Below are 25,323 nucleotides of genomic sequence, written 5' to 3' on the forward strand. Positions count from 1 at the left end.
TTCGAATGCACTCCTTTGTGCAATCCATTCGCTCTGGGCTTTGGTCAGGTCGTCCCGCGATTGCTGTGCAGATTTCAATTGACTTTCGAGTGACCGTACTTTTTCCTAAGGCGCAATCCTGGTCAAATGTCTCATGCCGACCGCCTGATTCCTCCGCCTAGCGAACGGACCTCAAACACATCAAACGACAATGTCTCCTGCTTTTCGAGCTCAGCGAGTTTCGCTTTCTGCTCTTTGACGACCAGTGTGAGCTCTTGAATGATGCATGACATTTCCTTTTCTTTGTCAGTGGCCAAGTCCAAAGCCTGCCGTTTCACGTGCCTTAGTCGATCAGATTACGCAGGCCTCTCGTCTGTTCGATCGTACCTTTTCCGTCTTGGCCAACCGCTCAGATGCCTCATTGTACGCAGCCTGAAGACGAGATTGGCGGGATTGCTCCTCTGCAAACAACGGCGGTCTGTTAGCACTCCTTCGGGTGGTCGAGCAAAATCGGTTTGCCTACCTCGCATCCTCTTTCGATACTCCTCTTCCAGGACGCCGTACGCATGCTTGGTGCTTGCCAGCTGCTTCGAAACGGCATCAAACTCGTCGCGGTGCTTGGTGATCAAGCTCTTCGTCGTGTCACTAATGGCCGTCTTCAGTTCGTTGTTGAGTGTGCTGGCGAGAGACCGAGCAGTGAGAATCCAAAGGACTCTAACACAGTATGATTTCAATCATACTGCGCACTCACGAAGACAACTCTCTGATCCGCTGCCCGCTCTCAGACTCTTTATTGGCCAGCTGCTGTTGAACGCTCTGGAGGTGTTTCTGCAATTGTTTGACGGTAGATTTGTACACGTCCAACTCGGCGTTCGACTGTATGGGAACCGGCGTGAGCAGAATTTTCGAAGTCATATGAAATATGTGAGCAGCCATACCTCAGCGACTCTGATTTTAGACTCCTCTCGCTCTTTGATCAAACGCATGGATAGTCGAGACTTGGACTCCTCAGCCGCCTGCAGCTGGTGTTCCAAGTTGAGCAACGCGCTCTGAAAGGTTCAATCGATTAGTCTCCGCTTAGGCATTCCAGAACGGTATCTTGCCAGTATGGTATTTACCTTATCGTCATTCACGACGTCCTTTGCAAGGTCTAGCTTCTTCTTATGGCTCGCTAGTTGCGATTCGAGGGATGTCTTGTCTGCTTTGAGGATCTTAACGTCGTTCGTCATGGTTGCTATTTGGACCTGCATTACAACCAAATTTAGCATCTGCGTCCCGTAAGCCAGACCACGCTGACAGTACGACATTTACCTTCTGAGACTTGACGACATTCTCAAGTGACTCCATCTTCTGATCTGATTCCTTCGCTTTCGCTTTAAGTTTCGCGTTTTCTTCTTGTAAGATTCCCATCTGATTCTGAGCATCTTTCTTGGGTTCGAGCTGCACGGCCGGCATATCAGTACACTTGTGAAGCCGCAAAAGGTCACATCTCCAGGATCACATACTTCCTTCTTCAACTCGCCGCACTCCGCCTCCGCTTTACTCCGCAACTCGCGCTCGGTCTTCACCTCCTCCATCAGCGCTTTGATCTGTTCCGCGTACTTGACTTCATTGGCTCGCAAGCGTTTTTCTTCCTCTTCCAATGCGCTGATGAGTTTTGTGTTTGCTGGGAGAGTGATGGCGGCTTTCTTCTTAGTCGTGGCGTCGGACACCGTGCTCGCTTTTTGGCTATAGAAGCCGAATAGATGCTCAGTCCCTATTGAACCGTATAAGAGTGCCCTAAAAGAGTCAGACCAGCGTACCCATGGGAAACTCGACTTTTAGGAATGAGAGAGTCTGATTTCTCGGTTCTCGCACTTGGCCACACTCCCCGCCCTTTTGTTGATGTGGTGCAATCTGAGCCGTCACTGGTCACCATAAAGATTATGAGCGCATGGCTTTGTAACATGTATTGTTTACGGGAATACACCTGTACCTTGACTGCTCGTCGGGATCTTCATTCTCGACATTGGCATTCCGGTGGGTTGCCTATGAGGATCTGATTTTCAACTTTGCTACGCCAGGGCCATGTAAAGGGAAATACGCTTAGGCACCTACCATCGTTGCGTTCTTTCGACTCTGGACTGCAACCGGAGGACTTTTCTCCCGGGTTCTGGTGACCTTCGGACCTGAGCGAGCTTTGCCGCCACCCACAGGTGACTGCCTCCCACTCCTCCGTTCCTCATCCCCATTCGTCCTCGATTTCTTCTCAGCAACTATCTGCGATAGCGCAGCCAGCTGTTTCTCCATCCTAGCCAAGGCGTCCACGTTTGCGTTCGACACCGGTTTGGCGCCGTTGTGCTCGCGAAGCTGGGCACCCTTTTTTGGCGGATCGTCTCGTCTCAGGAAGGCGCGCATCTCTTCGTAGGCGGACCGCAGGTGGGCGATGTCGGAGGACAGTTTGGTTTCGAGATGGGTTGGCCGCCGGTCGAGGGAGGCCATCAAGGCTTCTACTTGGTTTTGGAGGTGTAGGACCTGCTTGTCGCGATATTGGGTTCGATCGTCTTCGGCGGGGAACCCACGAGGGGCATCCCAGATGTTCCCCGAAGCAAACCTGTATTGAGGACCTGATATGAGAGCAGCGCTGTGAGAACGAGTGAATTAGACACCGACATGTACCCTTCAGGGGTTGCCGCTGATGCATGCTCTTGATACTCTGACGTCCCGTCTAGCAGCGGTTCCACTATAAAGACGAGCGTCAAGTCAGATGCAAAGACTCGACATCTTAAAGGCATCTGTGACTTCTTACCCGTGACAGGCAATCCACTTGGCGAATATCCATCCACGGATTCGAGAAGCGGAAAGACATCGAACACCATCCGCGGCGAATACCGAGCAGACGCACATATTGGATTGACCCTCGAAATCACACTTTCGCTATGCAACACCAAATGCCGTAACGACTACATAACGCCACAATGCGTGAGCTCAGCCTCGATGACGCCCAAAGCGCTTTTCCAGCGGCGCTCTGACTCACCGTACAACCCCTCAGGTCGTCAAGCGTGTTGATATCATCAATGCGATTGCCCTTCACATCCAAGATCTCCAAGGAATAGCGGTTTCCACGAATCACCTGAAAGCCGTCCAAGTTTTTGATTTGGTTGAAGGAGAGATTGAGTGATCGAAGAGCATACAACGACTTCAAGCCCTCCACCCGTCGAATCTGGCATCAAAACAGCTGGTCAAAACCTTCCCGCTCTCTTGCTCAAGGAAAGACATGATTTGTGTATAGATGATATTTACTTTGTTATTTGACAAGTTCAGCTCTACCAGGCCAGGGGTCGCCTCCAGTCCCTTCATGCATTCTATCTACAATCAGCAATAAACAGACGTATCAGTCTTCTCTCTGCTGCTATCCCACGGGCCACTATAATATGCAACGCGTATCCCAACGCCAGAACCGGCGTACCAGGTTGCTCGAAAGATCAAGAGAAGTTAGGGAAGTAAAGAGCCCCAAGACATCGGCCTCGATCGTTCTTAGAAGGTTGGAATGCAGATACAGGCCGTGAACAAGGTGTGGGTTGAAAGTGCGGTTGTTTCCGCTGGACGATCTTGCGCGATCTTGCAGGCGGGCGTAGAGGTCATTGAGGGACTTCAAAGAGCCGTTGAGGTCTGAGACGTAAGACATTGGGTGGCCAAGGTCCTTCTTTCCGTCCGTGAGAGCTGAAAGTCTACTCGAGCATGCGCCAAATGGCCAAAAGGCAGTCCCCAAGTCCGAAACGGAGGCCAAAGGCCTGTCAAAGGCGAACGCGAAACTTGGGCAAAAAGGGCAAAAGGGGCAAAACCATTTGGTCATTTTCCCACAGCGCACATCCCGACCAGCATCCCGACGGCCGACGCAAACGAACGAAGTCACTCCCGTTTACTTTGTACTCATAGCCAATAAACATGGGCAAACGAACCCACGACCAAGTAACCGTCTCCGTCAACGGCGAGGACGGCCCATCCAGCAAGAAAATAAAAGCAACAGACTCTGCACCGGTCACCAAACCCACAAACGGCTCGGCGCCTGCGACAATAACGAAAGATGAGGCGGACCTGTATGATAGGCAAATTCGACTATGGGGACTCGAGGCTCAACAGCGGTTAGTGCAACTTTCCGTGGCATGTCGGTGAATTTTGGTATGGTGCTAAGCCGACATCACCCCGTTTAGGATGCGGCAGTCGAGGATCTTGGTGGCAGGCGTGACCGGGACAAGTAACGAGATATTGAAGAACCTTGTTCTCTCTGGAGTTGGAGCGTTGACGATTCAGGAGAGCGAGAGTGTGGAGGAAGAGGATTTGGGTGCTCAGTTTTTCTTAAGGGAGGAGGATGTTGGCGAAAACGTAAGCCATTGGCTGCATGTTTGCGAAAGGCGATGTTTCGGGGTGGGCTTGGGACTTCAAATCTAAGGGCGATCTTTAGCGTGCAGAGGCCGTCGCACCACGGGCTCAGGCGCTCAATCCCCGCGTGCATGTGAAAGCCATCACCACTCCGCTGGCGAACGTTCCAGATTCCTTCTTCACCGAGTTCGATATCGTGTGCCTGTGCAATGCTACCCTGAGCCAGCTGGTATGAAGGAGATGTCGAGCGATACCTTGACAACGAAAAGAGGTCCTGACGTGCTTCGAATTGCAGAAACGAGCAGACAAGATATGTCGCAAGAATGGCGTCAAGTTCTACGCCGCAGATACCAACGGCATCACCGGGTTTATCTTCTGCGACTTGCGAGAACACAACTACGTCGAGTACGTCTCCACTATATTCTCCTCTACCTGTGGAACATTCCTCTCATCTGTCAAATCTCACTGCTAGAGAACGCAAGACAACACAAAAAGACGAAACCACAATAACCCGCCTAGAAAAATCCATCACGTTCCCGAGCCTAGAGGAGGCGTTATCCATTGACTGGGCTACCTCCGATCTTCAAAAGCTGAAGAAGAAAGAACTCAAACACTTCCGTGCCCGAGCAGACCCTGTGTTTTTCGCCTTCAATGGTCAGCTCCTTGCTAAACTCTGTTGTTTCGTGACGCACGCTGATGCATAACATCTGTTCGCAAACAGCGTTATGGCAGTTCCGCGAACGGTTTCAAAGGCCACCACGCGCGGACGACGCCGCTGATGTCAAGGGTTTCATAACGGTAGCGCGTGAGGGCATGGAGCGGGTACATTGTGATCCCGCTTTCCTTGAGGAGGACTTCTTAAAGTACATTGAAGCTCCCTACATTTTCCTCCTCCTTGCCAAACCATCATGAACCTAACCGCTCTCACCACCCCCGCAGATCATTCATCGCCCAAACCGGCTCCGAAATCTCCCCCGTCTGCGCCATCATCGGCGGCTTCGCCGCACAAGACATCCTCAAAGTCCTCTCGGGCAAAGACGCCCCCATCGACAACTTCTTCTGCTTTGATGGGGAGCTGTTTAAGGGGAAGATGATACGTGTTGCGGCTTCTGCTGCGGAGGTGCCTGTGGGGAAGGCGGCTGGGGAAAGTGCGACGACGGGTGGTGAGGAGGTTTTTGAGTTGTTGGATTGAGGGGGTCTTGATTGGTGGCTTCAATGTAGCATCGCAGGTCTAGGAGAGCATTGTTTGAGGAGTGTCGTGGGCATGAAGCCCTGGTACTCGGGTTAGGAAAATGAATAGGGAGTTATTCATGCGGAATCTCGGGCTATCCTCAGGCGTCTTCCCGTTGATAAGACGACTGCCGCGTAAGGCGATGAAATCCATTCAGTTGCGTGAAGAATGCAGTCCAGACATCTATTCTTGCTGATAATGCATGTATTTGCCCCTCCATTCTATGCTACCGCACATGACCACGCTGTCCGAGATATACGCGCAACATTCTAAGCAGTCTGGGCGGTAGCCAACGCCGCCTCCACCTCTGGCGCCAGCGGCAACCCCAACGATACCTGCTCCTTCGACGTAATCTCCGACCGCCGCCGTCCCTCTCCCACCCCGCTCTCAAACCCAGCCATGATCAGATCCGTATACATCTCCTTCGTCGGCGCGATATGCGTGTATAGCGCCACCGCAAACGCCTTATACACCTTATCCAAAACCTCCACGATCTCCTTCTCCTCCGCTTTCCCGGACTGTGCGGCTTCCACCACCTGCGCCCTGAAAGCGCGGAACAGCCGCTCCACATGCACCGTATCGGGGAACACCCTGTAACTCGGCCGATCGCACAGGATCTGCAGCACGACATCGAACGCGCGCACGGCGAACAGGCGTTCGAGGACAAGCAGGTTGTCGGTGCCGTCCTGGGGCCGTCCCGCCGCGCGCCATCGTTTGAGCGCCGCGCGGAGGAGCTCGCCGTCTTCGGCGGTGGAGACTTTGTATATTAGGCGTCGGAGGCTGTCTTCGGTCGTCCGGGATTGGGTGACAGCTTCGTTGAAGGATTGGAACTCGCTGAAGCAGGCTTTTGTTGTGCCCAGGGGTTGGACTTCGGTGGCGTCGGATTCGGGGGTGGGGGTGGAAGCGGTGCTGTACCGGAAAGAGGTGGTGAGGCGGGTGGGTGCTGTGGTTGGGAGTGCGGACGACCTGCATCTCGTCGTCAGGCTGCGGCAGTTGATGGGTGTTAGGGAGTGTTGTTGGCAATCCCGAACTGTTTTCGTTTGGCAAGTTGGTCGCACTACGCCAAATTCTTCTATTCTTCTCGCACCACGGCGGATGATGCGGAAAGTGGAGGCGGACATAATGCGTTCGCCTTGGCCTTTCTGTGGTTCGTTGAAGTAGGGTATCTTGCGCTGATGCGAGAAGCTGGTTGCTGCACAGATCACCGAAATCCCAGAACGTTTAGAAGCATGGAAAAAAATTGAGTTTTCCCAGATGAGAAGAAGCGTGAGGTCACATGATTCTGGTTGATTTATATAGGGAACGCGTGCCAAAGTATGTACAGTCAGTGGACATAAAGCTGTGTGCATGCCAGATTAAGTCAGTGTCTGAGGCGCGTTGCGCGACATCAACTCATCATCCTTAATCTTGGGGCATTGCGAAACCTGACCTAAATGAATGGATCTAGATCTGAATTTCGCTAATACCTAGTTGTCCCCCCATTGGCTGCGATTACGGCTGCCATTCTTGATGGCATTGACCGTGTCAATGCATCAAGATGCGGCTGCATTGTGGGCCATATAGTTTGCACAACGTTGTCCAACATTCCAGGGGTAGGGTTCGCTTTCGATACCTTCCGTTTGAGCATTGCCCACAGATTCGCAATCGGATTGAGATCTGGACTCTGCGCTGGCCAGGGAAGAAGCTCAATGCCGTGTTCATCAAAGAACTGTCAAGTTTCAGCCGATGTATGAATAGGGGCGTTGTCCTGCATGAAGAGAGGATTGGGAAGAAAAATCTCTAGATTCCGCCACATCGGCAACATGTTAGCAGTAAGATGTTGCACATAGGCAGTAGAGTTAATCCCTCCACGGTTTTGACCCTCTCGCTGAACACGCTGCATCTCTTTCATTGGACCTACTGCATTTCCAATGAATGCTCCCCAGTACATGAATGTTTTTCGTCCACTCTTCCTGGTGCCCTGGATGCAATCGGGATGAAAACGTTCAGTTCGTAAGCGCCAGCACCGCATTTTAGGTACCCAGCCAATTTCAAAGGACGTCTCATCAGTCCAGAAAACACGAGACCAGTCCGCTTCCGTCCAGTCTTGGTGCTGCAGTGCAAATGCAAGGCGTGCTGCTTTATGGTCCTCTGTCAATAGTGGCTTTGGGACCTTGAAACGCGAGGTGAGATAGAGCAGGTCCCGTAGGTAGCGACGCACTGTTTTTGCAGACACCTGGAGTCCGGTGAGCTGCGTGAATTCAAAAGTGATCTGTTTTAGTGTTTTCTCCCGAGTGCTACTGTCAGCAACGACAATACTGCGGAAGGCAGCCAAATCATTGTCAGAAGGCTGGTACTTAGCTGGTCTTCCTGTTGGCTTCTTCGATTGATAGGCGGTTGGTGCAGTGGCACTCTCGTTCGCAAACCTCTTAATAGTGTTCCTCACAGTATTCCTGTGAACGTGCTCCTGCCTTGCAATTTCAGATGTCGTCTTGCCTGCTATATGGAGGGCAACTATGGCTGCCCTTTTTTGTGGTGTGAGAGGTTTCCCCATAGCTGAGGTGGTGAAGATGTTGGCGTGCATTTCGCCATCACGGCTTCGTCGCTGGCTTCAATACTCAAGCTTGCGGCTCCAAAACGCGCGGTGCGCTTTGTGAAACGGTCATTGAAATCCATATGGGGTGCACACAGCTTTTTGTCCACTGACTGTACGCGTTGCGGTGCCTTGGCAGAACGGCGAAGTGCTACTTTGCCAGGTCTCCAATACTCTCCAGGGAGCAGAGCTCAATGATATAAAAAGGACGCCACTCGAACGTCCTCGCCACTCATCTCAACTCCAATTCCAACCGCTGCCAAACCGCCAACCACAAACAAGAAAGGGGAAACGAAGAAAATCAACCGAACGATGAGGGTCAGCATGGACGCTAACGTACAGTTGCCCGCATACGAACCCGCCCGTTCCGAGCCGCTACTAACCAACATAAGTCAAGAGGACCATCAACCGCCGCCACCAAAAGATGCCCTTGATTTTTCGGACACCCTCCCACCGCCGCCAGCCTACGCCCCACCCATCACGCGCTCCATCGCAACTCCCATCCGCGCCCACGACGTCAAACCCCAGCCGGGCTCCCGCAGATTGATGTTGGGCCATCCGACGCCGTCACCCTCCACCTGCCCCTCCTGCTCGTCCTCCTCCTCACCTCCCGGCGGCGGCTACAGAGTCCGCGTGGTAGAAGTCACAGACTTCCCTGCAGAGAAACGAGATAACTACGCTTTCGTCCGCCTGTCACGGCACGGTCACCAGTTTCGCACCTCCGCCCGCACACCCGAATGGGCGAGACGTTCCCGTATTCCCTTTGGCGAGACGTTCACCTTCCATAACCCGCCGCCTGCGGGTGATTCGGCAGGGGTTCGGCACGCTTCCATCGATTTCGACGAAGAGTCCAAACGAGGGTGTTCGAAGATTCCGGCGTCGTGGCTGCTTGTGGAGATCTTGGAGATTAGCGGTGTGGCGGATGACGGGAGGATTGGGAGTGCGAGTGTCAAGTATGTGGGGCATGCGACACTCAAAATGAATTCCATAGTATCCTCGAAGGGGACAACGAGAACGGTTCATGTGAATCTTGTTGGGGGGTCGGGATCGCCTCGTGTGTCGTTGGATATATGTCGGTTATGAGGAATCACATCGAGCGTGTTGTTGCATCGATTAGCGTAGATCCCCATCCCGGAGCCCAGTTGATCTTTGATACCCTGAAACCCTTTTCAGCAGCAATAGACATTCTTGTTGATTGGAAACCGGTCCGCGCATCTTCCCGCGTATGCGTTGTTGCTTGTCCCAATGTGGTTCTTATGCGTGGGGACCCAGCCAAAGGCCCATGCACATCTCTCTCTCCATATTCAGAATGTCCATATTCAGAATGCATGCAGGATAATTCCAGAATGCCGTGAGTCCGCGTCGAAAAAGACGTTTCCGCTAAGGGTTAAACGAATACGGGAACGAGAACGGTACGCTACCTGTGCCCGCTGTGTTCAGAAATCGATGCTCAAAAAATGGGAATGCGGCACGGCCATATTGGTGCGTCTCGGCCTGACAGCCCCATCGCGGCCACATCTCCTAGCTCCCCGAGTTTCCCAGCGTGATGCACACCGCCCGGGTGGGAAATTGCGACACGGTGGGCGGACCAGAAGTGGGAGAAATTGGGCGACGGCGCTCGGTCTTCAACCGCGCGCCATGTCGATGGCAGCACGGCACGCACCCAAGGCACATTCGGACGCATCACTCCCCAACGCCGTACATAAGGGGCGATGCGATTGTGTCACAGCTAGATAAAGGTCCGCGAGGAAGAAATGTTCAACGTCACCTTGCTTTGGATGGAGAAGCCGTAAGACATGTTCCTGGAGGGGAAGAACGAGAGGACGGGACCCATGGTGCGGGAGTCTTTATAAGGGAGCGGGAGGCAGAAAACACATGAGCAAAAAGTAGTGCGAAAGGGGAAATGCCCCGTACGCGTTATGGCCTTCCGTAAGCGAGAGCCGAGACCAGCAAGGCGGGGATTCCCGGGCTGTCACGTGACGTCCAGAATCCACCGACCGCCTCATCGCTCACTCTCAACAAGCACCGACAACAGCTCGGAGGAAGCAACCCAACCTGCAACAACAGCGTCAAAACAAACAGCCACAATGTCCGACGTCGAATACCCAGCAGAAGACCCTAAGCCCGCAATTGACGAAGGTTCGTTTTCTCCCCCACATCTTTTCAAAATCGTGTGCGTTGTGCACGAAATTGTTTAGTCGGCGTGGGCGGAAAATACAAGGCTGGCGATTTCGATTCCACAGTGGACCAGGGCGGAAATAGCTGGGATACTTACGAGAAGGATGTGGGCTCGGCTATGCATCGAGAGGGGTTCGTCGACGGCGTGGGGTCCCGAACTTGCAAGTGGGACGGGAACGCATCAGCAACCAGCTGCCTAGGGGATGATTGATTTCCCACACACCGTGGAGTCCAGCCCCAAAATCCCGCAATCCCGCAAATGACTAAACCCAACTCAACGTACTTTTCCCCACCAGCATGCGCGCAAAGCCATCACTGCCACGGCCTCAAAGCGCGGTTCGATGCCTGCACGGCGAAGCTGGAGGCCGGTAACGGCGCCCAGGACGAGACGTGCGTCGAGGAGTTTTTCGATCTTATGGAGTGTGTTGATCATTGTGTGAGTATTTGGATCTGGATGAGGAAGGAGAGGGTGGAGTTTTAGGGGCGTGGGATCTCCAAAGTGGTGGCGGGAGGGGGATTGGATCGCTCTGGGAGCGATAGCGAAGGCGAATTCGACCCGGGCGAAGGCCGACTGCGGCGAGCGACGTGATGAGGCAGGGCAAGCCCTAGGCGAGCCATTTTTGCGATGGAAGCCCCAGCGCTAGCGAGGTCGACCATCGGAATCGCCTTCGCGAGCGAAAGCGAGGGTGAGCGCAGCGACTTTCGCGCTACAGGCGTAACCCTAGCGAGCAAAGCGAGCAGTAAATGAAGGCGGCAGCCAACATTCTCTGTTTGTAAGCGACAGCAAACAGTCTTTCTATTCGTGAGCCACAAAGAATGCATCGCATTTCCTACACATCTTCACCTGCCTCACACCCCTAACGACCACCTTCCCGCTATCTCTGTTCCAGGCCGCCGACAAGATCTTTGCCAAGCTGAAGTAGAGGACACCCACGCACCCACCCATCCAACACAACACCGCGCCATCCGTCTGTCTTCCAATTCCCGCTTTGTAGAATCTTGCCGAACACAAAAAAACGAAATCAGAATCAAAAAACTTATACCTATGACGTTTACGGTTGAGGGGATTGAATGAGCGGAAACATATTGGAAAGGTGTATCCGAGTGTTCTATGGGACCATGGGGCGACTGCCGATTTGGATAACCGAAGGCATTTACTTGCTGGACGAGCTGGCCGAAATTGAGGATTTACTGAAAATCTTTTCTGCTCCTTGAGGGTATTGCCGAAAAGGTAGCGGAAGAGGGATGATCTGTCATTCGAGGAAAGGCCTTCTTGTAGAACTGGAGTTTGAGGACCACACGACCTCATGCGCCAGAGATGATTGAATTCCCTGGTCTTTTCCTCGATCCATAACGAGGATACAAATCCGCTCGCATATTTATGTCTCCCAACCGTCCTTGTCCCACAAAACAGCTTCATTTTCGATGAACCAACCCATACATTTCAACGACAATGATAACGGGCGCACCACGTTTATAACCCACTTCCAACCCCTCTATTCCACATCTTCAAGGAAACCGCTTACAAGCATAACATTCCGCCCATCACCGCAACACCGTTCCCTTGACTTCCCTTTTCTTAACCCACCTCTCCTCTTCCCTTTCCCCCTTCTACAAACACACAAACACACACACATCAACCCCTCTCACAACTCCTCCAACCCCCTCAACGTCTTCTCCAACTCCTCCCTGACGCCCTCATACTTCTTGCTCATTTCCTCCAGCTGCCTCTCGAGCTCGGTTTTCTCGGACTCGAGCTGTTTGGCGCGCCGCTCGGCTTGTTCGGTTGAGAGTTCGAGGGCGCGGTTTCTGGTGAAAATGGAAGGAGGGGTGAGTAAAGTCGTTACATGTACAGAGGAGGCGTAGGGGGATGGGAGGGTGGGGACGTACTTTTCGGTGAGCTGGAACCAACGAAGCAACGGAAGACGGAATCAAGTTAGGCACCGTCCCAGCGCGCAATCCCCTGATCCCCTCCTATATCTCCCGAACGCACCTCATTAACCCTCCCCCCCGTCCTCTCACCCTCCTCCTGTAACAGCGTAACCTTATTGTTCAACCCTTGCACCTCCTGCTCGCGCCGCGCGAGCTCGTCTTTCAGCTGCTTGATCTCTTCCTCGGCTTTGGTTGCCCGTGCGTAAGAGTTGTCGGCTTCTATGCGGAGTTTTTCGAGTTTCTGCGTGGGGGAATTTTGTGTGAGTCTTGAGGCAGGGTCTTGAGGCAGGGTCTCCGTGCCCAGTTCTTTCCCCTCAACGGCTATGTATAGACCCCCGACTCGCAACGGGACGTAATCGTCATCACCGCCCGCGATTGCACCCTGCTCAGCTCGCTTTGGCACCTCCCCCCGCCTTCCCACCTTACCCTTCCCACCTTACCCGGCCCCTCATCTAAAACCGCAGACAGGCCCTAACCGCTCTTGTCCAACCAGCAACCCATCTCCGTGGAATACGTCCAAGCGGAACGGACTTGCGCTTTTCTGTAACTTACCTCCTTTATCTTGTCCATGTTGGTCGAAGGTTGTTCAGGGCGTTGTGAGAGATGAGCAAGGCGTGGCTAGCCGTTGTGGGTGTGTGCAGCGATCTTGCTGTTTGTCGAAGCGACGGGATGAGGACGAACTTCGCAATCGGTGTGATGAGAGCAACGGCAACTAACGCGTCGCTGTGACTTTTTTACGTAAGAGGTTTCCTCGAGTCTTTCCCCTCGTTTTTCGCGTGTTAACGGTACACGTTCTGTTGCCATGATCACACTGGGCCCTGGAGTGAGAAGCTGGGTCGCATCAGCCGTTGTATATAAGAGCGCTCTACGAACTATAATCTAGTCACAAAGAGCTGTCTATCTCAAAGCAGGGTGTTCTACGAAGTACGCCTCATAGGAAGGGGGTAAGGAAATCTGTCTAACACGCAACACATCGAATAATAGGCCACGAACGAACCCACTCTACTCTATCTACCTAGCGGATACGCCAGTCGGGGTGATATGCCCTCACTCTCTCGATCTCGTCTAGAAAACAGCCTGTCCCGCATCAATGCTGGCCGAAAGGGTGGCATTCGCCTTGATATTCGCATTCGAAATCCTCCTTGTGATCAAATCCCCCATCACGCGGCTGAATATAATGCTGCCATTCACGTTCAAATGCGTCGTATCCGTCGCATTCGCCGCAAAGGTATCTCCGGCCGTATTGCCCGTCGCCGCGTTCAACCGCCATGCCGCGTCCTTTCCGATCGCCGAGATGTACGCCATGCTCTTCCCGTGCAGATCGACGCTCGGCACCGACGAGTTGGTTGCTTGTTGCGCGGCGGCGTCGGCCCATGGTTGCAACACGTCCGTGAGATTGCCCTTGGAGTTGAAAGTCCGACGGCAGAGGGAGGTGACAACAATCGGCAACCCGCCCGCCCCTTTGATGTCCTTTATCAACCCCTTCAGATTGTCCATGAACACGGAGGTATTCATCACTTTCTGGTCGTTATGCCCGAACTGGATGGTGACCCTTGGCGCGAAGCCAAGTGAGATGTCGGATTTGACTTGGGTGAGGGCTTTGGCGAGGAAGCCGTCGGAGCGGTAGGTGGCGGTTGTGCGGCCCGAGACGGCGAGGTTGGTGCATTGCGCGGTGAGTTTGCAGAATTCGTCGCCCCACCCGATTTTGGGCGCGGTTGTGGAGTCGCCGGTTAGGATGTAGGAGTAGGGTTTGGCGGTGGGAGTGATGGTGGCGGCGGCCGACGTGGTGGATGTCGTAGGAGTAGCAACCGCCTTGGATGTAGTAGCAGCAGCGGACGTGGACGTCTTGACCGTGGTGGCGGACGTCTTGACCGTGGTGGTGGACGTCTTACTCGTAGTAGTAGCAACCGGCTTGGACGTAGTAGCCGCTTTGGACGTCGTAGTAACAGCCGCCTTGGACGACGTAGTCGCAGCCGACGCAGCCGACGCGGCCACCGCCAACCCAACGATGAAAAAGTCGAAACGCATCTCTAGCTTGTATATATCTCTACAACGTTCTATGCACTTGATCTCGTGGATGACGGCGGAATGTGGAGCAGTTGGTTCGCATCTTTATATACCATTTTCTGGAAGTGTAGTGTTCCTTTCCTTTCTCTGAGAAGCTACGTAGAACAGCGCTCATGTCGGAGCACGCTTTGACATCAGTCGGAGCACGCTCTCTTCCTCTCTTCCTTTCCTAGGAGCTCCTGTCTGTTGCCTGATTCTGAGAGGTGCTACGGCGAACACCCATTTATGGGAAGCGGATGCGCGTTTTTACCAGTCAAGTTTCAGTCCGAAAATAAGATAGCTCGAGACCTCGCTAGTCGAATCACCCGCAACTAGATAGGGGTAGCCAAATCTGTACCTCAATATAGCAGCAGTTCGGACAATTTTGATTATGAGATTCCGACATCCCTCTTGCATCTTCTGCGCTTCATACTACCAACAACTCTCATGGGGAAAAAAGTTTATATGCAACCAGGCTGAACCAGGCTTCAGATTCACGCGTTAACGCGCGCCACCCCGCCGCCCTCATCCGCCGCACTCACAGGCCGGGTATAAGATCACGCACCCACCAGAAAAATCGCAGATTGCCCTAGAGCTTCCTCCATCCAAGGTAAACGGACGTCAAATGTTCCCCGGCTTACCGGCTGTTAAGATATAAGTCCCATCCTCCTGCCCTCATTTCCAATTCGCACGTACGGGTGCGGTGATGGCGTGGGTCATGGCGATGCCCGCCATTTGGCAGATGATGTGTCTTGAAGACGCTGCGTGATGGATGTTTTGGTTGTTGCGGTGCTTACTGGTATGCTTGCGTGCCAAGCGTGCCGTTACCGTTTGGGACACTGTTCTGTTGTTCAGAAGCCGCTCTGCAGAGTGGTCAACTTGAGGCTGAGCACTTTTCGCACAAGGGCCTTGGCGGGGCTTGAGTTCATCGCAAAAACCCCCAGAAAAAAGACATCTGCAGCCCCAGAAAGTACAGTATGTACTGTACACACAGACTGCCCAGTCCCCCGCCCTGTATATGTACAAACAGCGTGCCGATGCCACAGGAATCTAGAAGGCGGGGAAGGAGAGTTTGCGAGGGAAACCGCTAATGATAGTAGCTCCAACGCGTTGGGGCTTTTTGACAGGTTGTTTGTGCGACGCGTGAGGTGTGCAGGAAACGAGGCGTTCCGCTTGGCATCCTGGGCGAGGACGAAGCAGGTCGAGCCTCCACACAACCTCAGAGGCTTGACGGTTATAAAAAGGAGCGCTTGGTTACTCGCATCCTTAGTCTGTCCGTTCAATCGAACTCCATCTTGGAACCCATCTCGTCACCCATCGCAACTCCAATTGACCCCTCAACCCCAAAACAAACTCAACGATGGCTCACCAACAACAACCCCCATACCCGCCCCAAGGCTACCCCCAACAACAACAACAACAACAATACCCTCCTCCTCAGGGCTACTCGCAACAGCAGCCCTACGGTGCCCCCTACGGCGCTCCACCCCCGCAACCGGGTGGCTATCCCCAACAACAGTACCCGCCGCCCCAAGGCTACCCGCAACCCGGCTTCCCTCCCCCGCAACAGGGTTTCCCTCCCCAACAGCCCTACGGTGCCCCGCAGGGATACCCGCAACAGTATCCACCCCAGCAGGCATACCCTCAGCAGCAGCCGGGATATGGAGCCCCGCCGCCTCAGCAGGGATATGGAGCCCCGCCACCTCAGCAGGGATACCCTCAGCAACAGCCGTATGGAGCCCCACCGCCTCAGCAGGGTTACGCAGCTCCCGTGCAGTCGTTTTACGCGACGGGCTCGCCTGCGTTGTCGGCGCAGGAATTGGAGAGGGATGCACAGGGGTTGAGAAAGGCTATGAAGGGGTTTGGGACTGGTGGGTGACATAAATACATCCCAGCCCTCCACTCATACATCACAAAACCCGATGTTAACGAATTTACATGTCTCCTTTATAGACGAAAAAGCCCTGACAGAGATCCTCTGCAAACGCACCCCCGACCAAGCGCCCGCGATCGTGCAAGCGTACCGCGCCCATTTCGGCCGGGAGCTCGTGAAAGATCTCGAATCGGAGTGCGGCGGCAATTTCAAGAAATTGATGGTGTTCCTCACCATGGCGTTGCCCGAACTCGACGCGACGTGCTTGAAGGAGGCTATGGTTGGTGAAGGGGAGGCTGAGGTTTGTCCTCATCTATTCGTTCCGTGGATCTTATCGATGCTGAACAGTTCTTTTCTTTCTTTCTCTTTTTTTTTTGTTTTTTGTTTTTTTGTTTTGCAGGCTGGAATTGGGACAGACGAAGACGCCCTCATTGAGATCCTCGTGGGCCGCACCAATGTCGAGCTGGCCGCTATCAAGCAGGCGTACCAAGCTAAATACAAGAAAGACCTCATTACCGTTGTTCAGTCAGAGACGTCGGGGCATTTCAAGAAGTTGCTTACGGCGGTGCTGCAGGCTAGTCGGGATGAGAGTGGGCAGTCTAGGTATGAAGTTGCAGCATTTACGACGCCCGGGGTTTGAAGACATGCATACTGAATTTGGACGCGTAGGTGGGACGTCAACGCCGACGTGGAAGCCTTCTACAAAGCCGGCACAGGCAAAGTCGGTACGGACGAGAGCGCCTTCATCAGCCTGCTCGTCAACCGTCCCGAAGCGCATCTCCGCGCCGTCTTTGCAGCATATAAGGCCAAATATAACTTGACCTTGGAAGCCGTCGTCAAGAGCGAGTTCTCGGGGGATGTCGAGAAGGCGCTTGTTAGCGTTAGTAAGTACTCACATTGACGCCATCTTCCCTGTACACGATCCTTAGCATTAACTCCAATCTGTCTAACCTAAGTCCGCTCGATCGAATCCCGCGCCGCCTACATTGCAACCCTCTTTGAGAAAGCGATGGCGGGCATGGGCACCAAGGACAACAAGCTGATCCGCCTGGCCGTTCGCCACCGCGACCCGCGCGTCATGGCGATGATCAAGCAGGCGTACCAGCAGCAGAATGGGAAGACGCTGTGGGCGAGGGTGGATGGGGAGACGAGTGGGGATTATGGGAAGGCGCTGTTGGCTTGTATTGGGGCTTGATGTAGGGTATAGGGGGAGTGAGGGTGGAAGGGCATTTGAAGGGACGGATGGTCGTGGTATGCAAGATTTTGCAAACGGCAACACTTTTTGGGGTTGACGATATGGTCCGCTTTTTTTCTTTTGAAAACCTAATAGGATGGCATCTTTCTTTTGCGATGTCGATGGGCGTCCCGGTAGCGGAAAATGCTGGGAAACGGAAGAAAACGTTCTGTTTCCTCTTCTGTTTCCTCAGGCGATGGCGTATCGTCGTCAAAGTTAAGCTTAAAAATCTCACACCGTATCCAATTGATCCCTCGGTCCTTTGTGACTTTATGGAGGCCTGGTCTAGCCGTTTCCAGCTTAGGGAGAGACGTGGGAGAGACTGCGCGTGTCATATCTGCTTTGGCAAACACTGGCCTGTCCAGCCACTGCCAATACGCAAATCATATACCACCACCAACTCCCACCAAAGGAACAAACATGGACACAACAATGCAATCACGCCCGGACCCACGGGCAACATCAACATCCCCACGCAACAGCAGCAGCGTACCGGTCGACACCCGGCGAGACCTGAGCGCCGAGGAGTTGCTGGAGTCGGCGCCGGCGGTACCTGATGTGGAGCCTGGCGCGACGCAGGAGGATGCATCTGTGGTGAGGTTCCCCCAAAACTTCCTCGCGTGGGAAAATGTGGCGGGAGAAGGGCCGTTCGCCAGCGGGCTTCGGGCGGGGTTCGCTGAGTCTGTGGAAGGGAAAAAAAAAGAAGGGGTTTGTGACCGGGTTGTCCGGGGAGTGAACGTTCCCAACGCGTATGACAGCTTGCTCCATTTCGCACGACGACGACCCCTGGGGCATTGAGCAGCAACGGAGGACAGAGAACCCCTCAGACAGATTCCTCTCTGACGTCCTTTTCCGTGATCTCATTTAGCAGCAGGCAATCGACGAAGAAGGCGTCGACGCACTTCAGAACCTCAAAGAAGTCTCGCTACAAGCACTCGGCGTCCTGCTTCGCCGTCTCGTCGACGAAAAGGACAGCTCGCCCCAAACCGCCTCGTTGGGGAACACCTCGCACCAGCAGCAGGGGTCTTCGTCTTCACCGTCGTCTACTTTACCGCCGCAGGATAAGGTAACGCTAAGTGAGGAGGAACACCGCGAGCTGAAGGGGCTTGTCGGAAACTTGCCACCGGAGAAAATTAGCAGGGTGAAGAGCATACTGGGACGGAAACGGGCTGGAAGTTCACCTCAGGTGGGTTTTTCTGGTTTGTCTGGTTTTTATTACGGCGGTTGGAAACAAAACGACATCCAAGGAGGATACAGTGTCACTTATGTTGAATCAAATATAGGCACCATCCCCATCCATTCAATCCGACGCAAACTTGGCAATCGTGAGAAAATCAACTTTAAAGGAGCTGTATTCGTTCGTGAAAGGGGAAGACGCAAACGCAAGCGTTAGCAAACTTTCGGCAAAAGACCTTTCGGCACCTCCGAAACACACTGGACAAACCATGCTCTCGGCGCTGAAATCGAAAGTGGGCACTATGAGTCGGTCACAATCCTCTAGTGCTCTCGTACAGGACGCTGCGAGTGCAGATGATGCCTCCTCGAATAAACACGTTACAGATTCCAGCCACACGACCACTCAAAACGATGCGTCAGAATCTTCACCAATAGCTCCGCTGCGAAGCTCTTCCTTTTCATCCGTGGCGGACTCCGACACCACGGATGTCGGCCATGACCTACTCACCGACCACGGCCTCGCGCTCGCCATCGCCGCATTATGCAATGGATTATATCGGATATTAGACGTGAACGAAATCAGGAATTCAGAAGCACCGCAAGGCGGATCTACAGACAAGGACGCAGCAAAGACCGCAGCGGTGACTGACACGATGTTTGCGGCAGTCACGCGGCAGATGAGCGCTATCTGCGAACAGCGAAACATGCTCGATCGTGACAGTCTGCAACCTGAACAGCGCGCGTTGTGGGAGGAATGCGAACGACTTATGTCTCTCGTCCGCACCATTGTCGCTGCACGTCAACGCGTCGGTTCTGCACCCCCAAGCTATGAGGAAGCACTGGTGGGCGGTGCCAAGGGCTCGGCACCCAACTACTCCAAACGTGACGACGAGCTGAGTCGTGTCATCTCTGCGATCGACCGGGTGATGTACGCCGCGCCGCGTCTCGACAATCAGTCCGTGCAACTGAACGCTCGCCAAGAGAAGGTCATGTCCGCCGCTGCGTTGGGCGCGATGATCGAGCGTCTGAACCGCGGAAAGGAGGATTTCGACGCGCAGAGGGCGACGTCTAGCCAGTCTCATCGATACGCGGCGCTGCAGAATTTGGTGGATCAGCTGGCCGCCGCTGGGGAGCGCAGCATGTCTGATCAGCGGGTTACGCTGTCTACGGAACAAAGCAAGCGGATAGAGATGGGCAAATTGAGCGGGATTCTTGATAGGCAGGAGAAGACTCGGTTCAAAAATCAGGTACGTGTTTTGCATTCCTTCGCTCCTCCTTCTTTCCGAAGATGCACACTGTCTGATCCACACGCCCACGTCTCTCAGGACGCAGTAACCCGCGAACAACGCCTCCTAAACGACCTCTCCCACCTCACCAACTCCCTCACAAAGCCCTCCCCCCAATTCGCGGCACAGCGCTACGAAGTCTCCTCGGAGAAGCAACGCGACATGTTTCTCTCCTCCCTCGGCGCGCGCCTGCAACGCACCTCCGAGCGCCGCATGGGCAACCAGGACGCCATGGCGCCCTCCGACCTGCGCGACATACGTATCGCGGAGCTCGAGAAGATCATGGATCGGATCCCGCAGGGCCTCAAGGAGCAGCGCGCGTCGTATGTCAGTGCCAAGGATAGGAGTTTTCATGAGCTGGAATTGGTGTTGGATAGGATACCGGTGGGGCTGAGTGGGCAGCGCGCGTCGACTACCTCCTCTGTTGTTGGCGCGGCGGCGAGGAGTACAACGCCGAGAAGTAGTGAAATGGCTAGTAGTAAGTCGGCGGATTACTTTGCGGCGTCCAAGACTGTTCCGGATTCGAGGTCGACTGATGTGCCGGTTGTTGTTGCGGGGAGTCGTTGAGGGTTGAATCGTCACTTACACCATGTTAATCTTGATCTACTCCTTCCCCTCTTTTTGGTCTTTTTAATCTCCATTGCCCCTTCTTGACTACAAGTTGCCATCATCGGCGACGCCTCAGGCAGAGGTACAATGATGTGGATGGCAGATAACCACCACGGAAAATGGAATGGGGTGAAAATTCTAGACTACTGGTTACGGGAGAATGCGTCTGGTCTGCGGCCATCGCCAAACACCACCGAGCGCACAATCGAGAGGAAATTCTTGGTGCTTTGGACGTCCCGATTGTGCACTTTCATCCGTAGTCGTAGTGGTTGTCTTCTTCCAGGAATCTCAAATGGTGTCCAGTCTTGGTTGATACATTCGGGGTTGGGGCAACCCACCAATCCATGGACGTATTCCATTCTTCCCTTTCGAGCTTGCCATGGCCGAGATGACAGCTGCTGTCGGATGTTTTTCTTCACACGCCCATGGCAGTGTGGGCACACGGACGACGTTCGATACTCATCCAGCAAGTAGCATGGAATGCCGTTTCTCGCAAAGAGTGTGCGGAATCTGTTCCATGATGAGTTAGCATATTATAGTACATAAAAAACAATGATGATGGTCACTCACCCCTTGGTCTTCGATGACTCCTGAAAGCGCATCATTTTCCCAGCATCGCTCCAATCACCCAAGATGACCGAAAAATGCTTTCCATACCGGCGTCGCATGTTCTTAATGAGCTTGCTCTCAGACTTTTGTCGCAGTGAGAATGCCTTGAATCTGCGAGCTACCTGAATCTCATCCTGGTAAAACTCATCCAGGGCGGGATCGAGGATATGGATGTCAGCCCATGTATTACCAGAGTTGAAAATCAAAGTTGAAGTGGAACATCATACCCGCATGTTCGTAATCCACAATGAACGCCGAGAACGCCTCAATGTTCATGCTCTTGTGCGACGGAATACACGATTCCATCTCAGCGACGCCGGCATTGATGTTTTGCTCTTTCATGTCTCTTTGAAAGTACCGAGACTTTGTCTCGACCGCCCTTTGAGTGAATGTGTATCTGATATGGGGTGGTGCATTGTAAGGACGCTCCCACGGAATGTCGCCGCAACGGGGATGGTGGGGATGGTGACAGGGGGGATGGTGACGGGAGGGATGGTGGGGATGGGGGCGGGGACAGGGTTGAGGAGGGCGTTGATGGGGATAGCGGCGACAGCGGCGACAGCGGCGACAGCGGGGACAGCGGGGACAGCGGGGACAGCGGGGACAGCGGCGACAGCGGCAACAGCGGGGATAGCGGCGACAGCGGGGATAGCGGCGACAGCGGGGATAGCGGGGATAGCGGGGATAGCGGCGACAGCGGGGAGAGCGGGGATAGCGGGGACAGCAGGGCAGTAGTAATCAACTGAAACGTATCGAAATGGCCGCTCCTTCTCGTTGTCTCGACAGAACAGGAGGTCACGCTTGCCTGGATCAATGCAGACGATGTTTGGAGCCTCCCTTAGTTCCGCGATGTGGTGCTCAAAACACAGCTGCTTGACTTCTTCCTGCATTTGGGTTTTGCTGCGCTTCCGGGCCCGATGCCCATATTTGAGCCCTGGCTTCCTGAAGTGGATGGTAGCGGAATACCCGTTTGTGCTGATTGACTCATCAAATTTGAGACCAAGCTTGTTTCGATCCTTGAAAACCTTGTCCTGCAATCCGTCATTCAGCGAGGTGAGGTGAGTGAAATAAGCCCAGAGGGATAGAGACTTACATTCACGTTGATAAACTGCCCCCTCAGCTCCTGCTTGCGTGCATCGGTGAATTTCCCCATGCGACTTTGGCCCAAGCCCAGGATATGGATGCCTAGGGTCAGCGTGTCGATCCGAACAGATGATTGGATTCGAGATTTGCGCAGCGGGATAGCGGAAAACAGGCGCATTCCACGGCGCTCATAGAGGCGTGAGAGCTCACAATAGGCGCCTGTGATGAGGCGAGGCAGGTGCGGACCATGATTAGACAAAAGAGGAAGCGGGGGGGGGCCGGAAATATACTAACTCACCTAAATATGGCATTGCGTCCACTGCAAGGCTGTACGCAAGCGGTTCATCCTGGGGAGGAAACAGAGCCCATAACTCGTCGAGGACAGTCCGCTCAAGTTGTGTGAGGCCGGCAAACTCCTCTTCGGTGGGGTGCTCTTCAAACGTCGCGTACTTTGTAAATTGACGGACACGACGATAATAGTGTCGCCGCTGCGCTCTCTGGAGATGCTGTACAACTTGCTTCAAACCAAGCCTTTCATTGACATAGCGCAGAAGCATTTGAATGAAATGCTCTTGTACGTTGACTTTGAGGTTTGTGAAGATGCTCGTAGCCGTGTACGCTGCGGTCTGTTGGCAATGTTGCATGCGGATGGGGGCAAATCCGTGAACACTACAGTAGTCTTGAAGCCATGGACGCAACTCTTGCGCGATGACCCAATTGCCATTGTAGCGTGGATTGTTGAGCAGCTCAAACATCACACTGATGTGCTTGTCTGTGATGTCGGGGAAATTGTGTAGAGGATGATCAGCTGTGGTGGGCAGATGTAGCAGTCAGGACATTGTTTTATGGGAAATATACAGTGTAGTGCACCTCAAAAACTCACCAAGGTAGTACTTGAGAAAGAAGGTGGTGTGGGGCGCAAGGACGTGAACATGGGCAATGAATGCCATCAGGCGCTCCCTTTGAACTTGATTTTGATTATGGATGATTTGGTGAAGGGAAACTTTGGTGCTGGCATGTGTTCGCGGGCGGGGTCGATGAACTGGTGGTGGTGGCGGGGGTTCAAGCACCAGGGATCCACCCGGTGTGCTGGAAAAACGGAAAGGGATGGGCGCGGGGAGGATCAGTGGGCGCTGCAGACCCCTGTCCGCGGGTGAAAGCCTCACGGCGGCTGCTGCTGCTGCCCGCCTTCATCGCCGGAGCTCTCGCCAACCATGTCTGCAATTGCTTGGGGCAAGTGGCGTTGGAGAGAAGGTGGGAGCTTGAATCGCGGGGGTTGCAATGGTGTGGCTGGCAAACGTATGGGCAATCGCGGGGTAACCGGAGCAACCTTCCTCCTCTTCCGCCGTGGTGTGGTTGCTCCAGTAAAGATGCCACACCACAGGTGCCTCTGGAGCGCCTGGTGTGAGGACATGTTGGCTGTGCTGTGCCGAGACAGGTGTTGCAGGTGATTGCCGTGATGGCTGTGTGTCAAAGAACTCGCGTCAGTGCGGAGAGCGGGGAGGATTTGCAGCCTGGCGCAGTCATGGCGCAGTTGTGGTTGACAAGCCGCACCTCCAAGACCACACTCTCCTCCTCTCACACGAAATGTCAAGCGCTTGCAGCTCACGCTTGCAGCTCACGCAACTCACGCAGAGCACACTCTGAGCATGGAAACGTCAAGCGCTCGCGGCGGATGACGGCCCCCTCACCCCCCTGGCCAGCACCCACCTCCTTCCAGCTCAAGCCCGGCAACTCACGCAGAGCTAGCACATTTGAGCATGGAAACGTCAAGCGAGGTGAGTGGCCGCTGGGTGTTGACCGCCTGGGCTCGCGGTCCATGTTGAGCAGTACCGCCGCTTGCGGGAGGTCAACCTGCATGGGCTGTGCTGTCTGAGCGTCTCCGCTGGGTGTTGACCGCCTGGGCTCGCGGTCCATGTTGAGCACAACCGCCGCTTGCGGGAGGTCGACCTGCATGGGCCGTGCTGCCTGGGCGTGTTTGCTATACGCTGATCTCGCGGGCTGAGCCGCTAACACCTTCCCTCCCCCCCTTCCCCTCTACCGCGCCACAGGCCACGCCCCCCGTCGCACCCACCGCGGTCAAGGCTCTTCTGATGGGCATGGGTGAGAGCCGCGCCACAGCTATCTTCGGCGACACGGTGGCCTTTTTGTATCCCCTGCTGGTAGACGCCGGCCTTGCCGCCCGGGACGCCAGCCTAGAAGACAAGGGCAAGGCGATTGGCCTTTTTTCAAAGAAGATCAAGCAAGACAACCCCACCCTTTGGGGTTGGTGGATCAATAGGTTAACGCGGTCCCGTCACCAGAAGAAGCGCGCCAAGCACAACATTGGGCTCCAGTCCGGCATCATCGCCGCGATCAGCGATGGCAGTCTTACCACGGCCGACTTCTTGGTGGACCCCCAGCCCTCCGCTAGCCGCCCGGCTGCTCACATCGTGGTGCCAACGCCCGCCTCGTGCGATGACTGTGTAATGAGGTGCTGCAGGTGTCACCTTAGTGCGGGGAAGCGCGTAGGGCATGAGATCACGTGTAGCATAGATTATATTGGAGTTCTACGCTCTGGGGTGACTCCCGAAGGGGAGAAAAGCCTTCGGGCGGCGCCCCGGGAGGTAGAAACTCCAGAATTCTTTCAATACATCGAGCGGAGACAGAGCTAGCCTCTGGCAACGGACCTAGCATTACTACATGGTAGCACCACCCTTCAAGATCTCTCCGGCAACCTACGATGAGCAACTCTCAGGCAGGTGCTAATACCGCTGTCAGCTATGCGATGGTTAACAATGACCGCTTAGAGCTTGACCCATTTGAACACCCACATCGAAGGGCGCAACGGCTCGACGGCGACCAACGCCAAGGCAACGGCCCCGCAGAGCGTAACCGCCCCTTGCACAGGCGCAGGGGGTCACCCTCGTGGTCGCCACCTGGAAGGAGGCACTCCCGCTCACGCTCACCTCGTCAACGTCGAAGCCCAGACCCCCGACGCTGAAATCGGACGCCAGAGCGATGCAGGCGCAGACGACGAGGTCGCAGGAGCATCTCCCCACCCCGTCGAAGGAGCCGCTCAGTAAGCAGCTACCGCAGCCGCTCCCCGGCGAGGACCCGAAGCCGCTCCCCCATGCTGCGCAGGAGCCGTACCCCAGCCCGACAGGAGAACGG

At 54.4% G+C, this 25,323-nt stretch overlaps 11 protein-coding genes across 11 annotated transcripts; 5 read left to right on the forward strand and 6 right to left on the reverse strand.

The window, feature by feature from the left end:
* Position 1: 1 nt before the first annotated feature.
* EV422DRAFT_234684 (uncharacterized protein) lies at positions 2-3,761 on the reverse strand. Its single transcript, XM_053065589.1, has 16 exons — positions 3,428-3,761; positions 3,262-3,327; positions 2,996-3,181; positions 2,768-2,921; positions 2,638-2,701; positions 2,077-2,572; positions 1,955-2,007; positions 1,782-1,886; positions 1,485-1,707; positions 1,291-1,419; positions 1,098-1,223; positions 918-1,028; positions 731-855; positions 503-657; positions 367-440; positions 2-305 (listed from the first exon to the last, which is right to left on the reverse strand). The coding sequence occupies exons 1-16, from the start codon at positions 3,644-3,646 to the stop codon at positions 132-134; spliced, it is 2,460 nt and encodes an 819-aa protein (XP_052928527.1). The 5' UTR covers positions 3,647-3,761; the 3' UTR covers positions 2-131.
* Positions 3,762-3,820: 59 nt separating this feature from the next.
* On the forward strand, positions 3,821-5,754 carry EV422DRAFT_516326 (uncharacterized protein). The gene is made up of 7 exons (XM_053069373.1): positions 3,821-4,103; positions 4,173-4,344; positions 4,424-4,570; positions 4,637-4,746; positions 4,814-4,995; positions 5,063-5,204; positions 5,281-5,754. The coding sequence occupies exons 1-7, from the start codon at positions 3,907-3,909 to the stop codon at positions 5,531-5,533; spliced, it is 1,203 nt and encodes a 400-aa protein (XP_052928528.1). The 5' UTR covers positions 3,821-3,906; the 3' UTR covers positions 5,534-5,754.
* On the reverse strand, positions 5,755-6,788 carry EV422DRAFT_516327 (uncharacterized protein). Its single transcript, XM_053069374.1, has one exon. It carries the CDS (start codon positions 6,691-6,693, stop codon positions 5,842-5,844), a length of 852 nt encoding a protein of 283 aa, XP_052928529.1. The 5' UTR covers positions 6,694-6,788; the 3' UTR covers positions 5,755-5,841.
* Positions 6,789-8,210: 1,422 nt separating this feature from the next.
* On the forward strand, positions 8,211-9,499 carry EV422DRAFT_576099 (uncharacterized protein; the record flags this gene model as incomplete). The annotated part of the gene is made up of 2 exons (XM_053073222.1): positions 8,211-9,097; positions 9,136-9,499. The coding sequence occupies exons 1-2, from the start codon at positions 8,457-8,459 to the stop codon at positions 9,497-9,499; spliced, it is 1,005 nt and encodes a 334-aa protein (XP_052928530.1). The 5' UTR covers positions 8,211-8,456.
* A 756-nt stretch (positions 9,500-10,255) lies between these two features.
* Positions 10,256-10,740, forward strand: EV422DRAFT_478806 (uncharacterized protein; the record flags this gene model as incomplete). The annotated part of the gene is made up of 2 exons (XM_053067276.1): positions 10,256-10,283; positions 10,619-10,740. Coding segments are annotated over 2 exons (150 nt in total), but the record flags the coding sequence as incomplete, so codon positions are not given.
* A 1,115-nt stretch (positions 10,741-11,855) lies between these two features.
* On the reverse strand, positions 11,856-12,987 carry EV422DRAFT_234907 (uncharacterized protein). The gene is made up of 4 exons (XM_053065592.1): positions 12,807-12,987; positions 12,316-12,495; positions 12,213-12,223; positions 11,856-12,131 (listed from the first exon to the last, which is right to left on the reverse strand). Exons 1-4 carry the CDS (start codon positions 12,822-12,824, stop codon positions 11,969-11,971), a joined length of 372 nt encoding a protein of 123 aa, XP_052928532.1. The 5' UTR covers positions 12,825-12,987; the 3' UTR covers positions 11,856-11,968.
* A 1-nt stretch (position 12,988) lies between these two features.
* Positions 12,989-14,638, reverse strand: EV422DRAFT_234906 (SGNH hydrolase-type esterase domain-containing protein). Its single transcript, XM_053065591.1, has one exon. The coding sequence runs from the start codon at positions 14,280-14,282 to the stop codon at positions 13,320-13,322; it is 963 nt and encodes a 320-aa protein (XP_052928533.1). The 5' UTR covers positions 14,283-14,638; the 3' UTR covers positions 12,989-13,319.
* Positions 14,639-15,276: 638 nt separating this feature from the next.
* On the forward strand, positions 15,277-17,460 carry EV422DRAFT_234938 (Annexin 11b). Its single transcript, XM_053065593.1, has 5 exons — positions 15,277-16,171; positions 16,254-16,453; positions 16,574-16,776; positions 16,843-17,057; positions 17,130-17,460. Exons 1-5 carry the CDS (start codon positions 15,661-15,663, stop codon positions 17,366-17,368), a joined length of 1,368 nt encoding a protein of 455 aa, XP_052928534.1. The 5' UTR covers positions 15,277-15,660; the 3' UTR covers positions 17,369-17,460.
* Positions 17,461-17,827: 367 nt separating this feature from the next.
* EV422DRAFT_564152 (uncharacterized protein) lies at positions 17,828-20,436 on the forward strand (the record flags this gene model as incomplete). Its single annotated transcript, XM_053072164.1, has 4 exons — positions 17,828-18,001; positions 18,276-18,593; positions 18,691-19,830; positions 19,909-20,436. 4 exons carry the CDS (start codon positions 17,828-17,830, stop codon positions 20,434-20,436), a joined length of 2,160 nt encoding a protein of 719 aa, XP_052928535.1.
* Positions 20,437-20,621: 185 nt separating this feature from the next.
* On the reverse strand, positions 20,622-21,152 carry EV422DRAFT_605127 (uncharacterized protein; the record flags this gene model as incomplete). Its single annotated transcript, XM_053073774.1, has 2 exons — positions 21,049-21,152; positions 20,622-20,988 (listed from the first exon to the last, which is right to left on the reverse strand). The coding sequence occupies exons 1-2, from the start codon at positions 21,144-21,146 to the stop codon at positions 20,622-20,624; spliced, it is 465 nt and encodes a 154-aa protein (XP_052928536.1). The 5' UTR covers positions 21,147-21,152.
* A 121-nt stretch (positions 21,153-21,273) lies between these two features.
* Positions 21,274-23,584, reverse strand: EV422DRAFT_564153 (uncharacterized protein; the record flags this gene model as incomplete). The annotated part of the gene is made up of 6 exons (XM_053072165.1): positions 21,274-21,431; positions 21,521-22,118; positions 22,181-22,389; positions 22,469-22,978; positions 23,054-23,259; positions 23,337-23,584. The coding sequence occupies 6 exons, from the start codon at positions 23,582-23,584 to the stop codon at positions 21,274-21,276; spliced, it is 1,929 nt and encodes a 642-aa protein (XP_052928537.1).
* Between the last annotated feature and the right edge of the window lie 1,739 nt (positions 23,585-25,323).

Source organism: Fimicolochytrium jonesii, assembly GCF_025526975.1.
Source record: "Fimicolochytrium jonesii strain JEL569 chromosome Unknown EV422scaffold_3, whole genome shotgun sequence".
In the NCBI taxonomy this organism is placed as follows: domain Eukaryota; kingdom Fungi; phylum Chytridiomycota; class Chytridiomycetes; order Spizellomycetales; family Powellomycetaceae; genus Fimicolochytrium; species Fimicolochytrium jonesii.

What these genes read in the sequence shown, in the direction of transcription:
- EV422DRAFT_234684 (XM_053065589.1), bottom strand. Translation starts at nt 3,646, where the DNA reads ATGTCTTACGTCTCAGACCTCAACGGCTCTTTGAAGTCCCTCAATGAC. An exon ending in TTGATCTTTCGAGCAACCTG is followed by an intron (nt 3,328 to 3,427) that starts GTACGCCGGTTC and finishes TGCTGATTGTAG; the next exon opens with ATAGAATGCATGAAGGGACT. An exon ending in TGAACTTGTCAAATAACAAA is followed by an intron (nt 3,182 to 3,261) that starts GTAAATATCATC and finishes TTTTGATGCCAG; the next exon opens with ATTCGACGGGTGGAGGGCTT.
- EV422DRAFT_516326 (XM_053069373.1), top strand. Translation starts at nt 3,907, where the DNA reads ATGGGCAAACGAACCCACGACCAAGTAACCGTCTCCGTCAACGGCGAG. An exon ending in AGGAGGATGTTGGCGAAAAC is followed by an intron (nt 4,345 to 4,423) that starts GTAAGCCATTGG and finishes GGCGATCTTTAG; the next exon opens with CGTGCAGAGGCCGTCGCACC. An exon ending in ATGCTACCCTGAGCCAGCTG is followed by an intron (nt 4,571 to 4,636) that starts GTATGAAGGAGA and finishes TTCGAATTGCAG; the next exon opens with AAACGAGCAGACAAGATATG.
- EV422DRAFT_234938 (XM_053065593.1), top strand. Translation starts at nt 15,661, where the DNA reads ATGGCTCACCAACAACAACCCCCATACCCGCCCCAAGGCTACCCCCAA. An exon ending in TATGAAGGGGTTTGGGACTG is followed by an intron (nt 16,172 to 16,253) that starts GTGGGTGACATA and finishes TCTCCTTTATAG; the next exon opens with ACGAAAAAGCCCTGACAGAG. An exon ending in GATGAGAGTGGGCAGTCTAG is followed by an intron (nt 16,777 to 16,842) that starts GTATGAAGTTGC and finishes TTGGACGCGTAG; the next exon opens with GTGGGACGTCAACGCCGACG.
- EV422DRAFT_516327 (XM_053069374.1), bottom strand. Translation starts at nt 6,693, where the DNA reads ATGTCCGCCTCCACTTTCCGCATCATCCGCCGTGGTGCGAGAAGAATA.
- EV422DRAFT_234906 (XM_053065591.1), bottom strand. Translation starts at nt 14,282, where the DNA reads ATGCGTTTCGACTTTTTCATCGTTGGGTTGGCGGTGGCCGCGTCGGCT.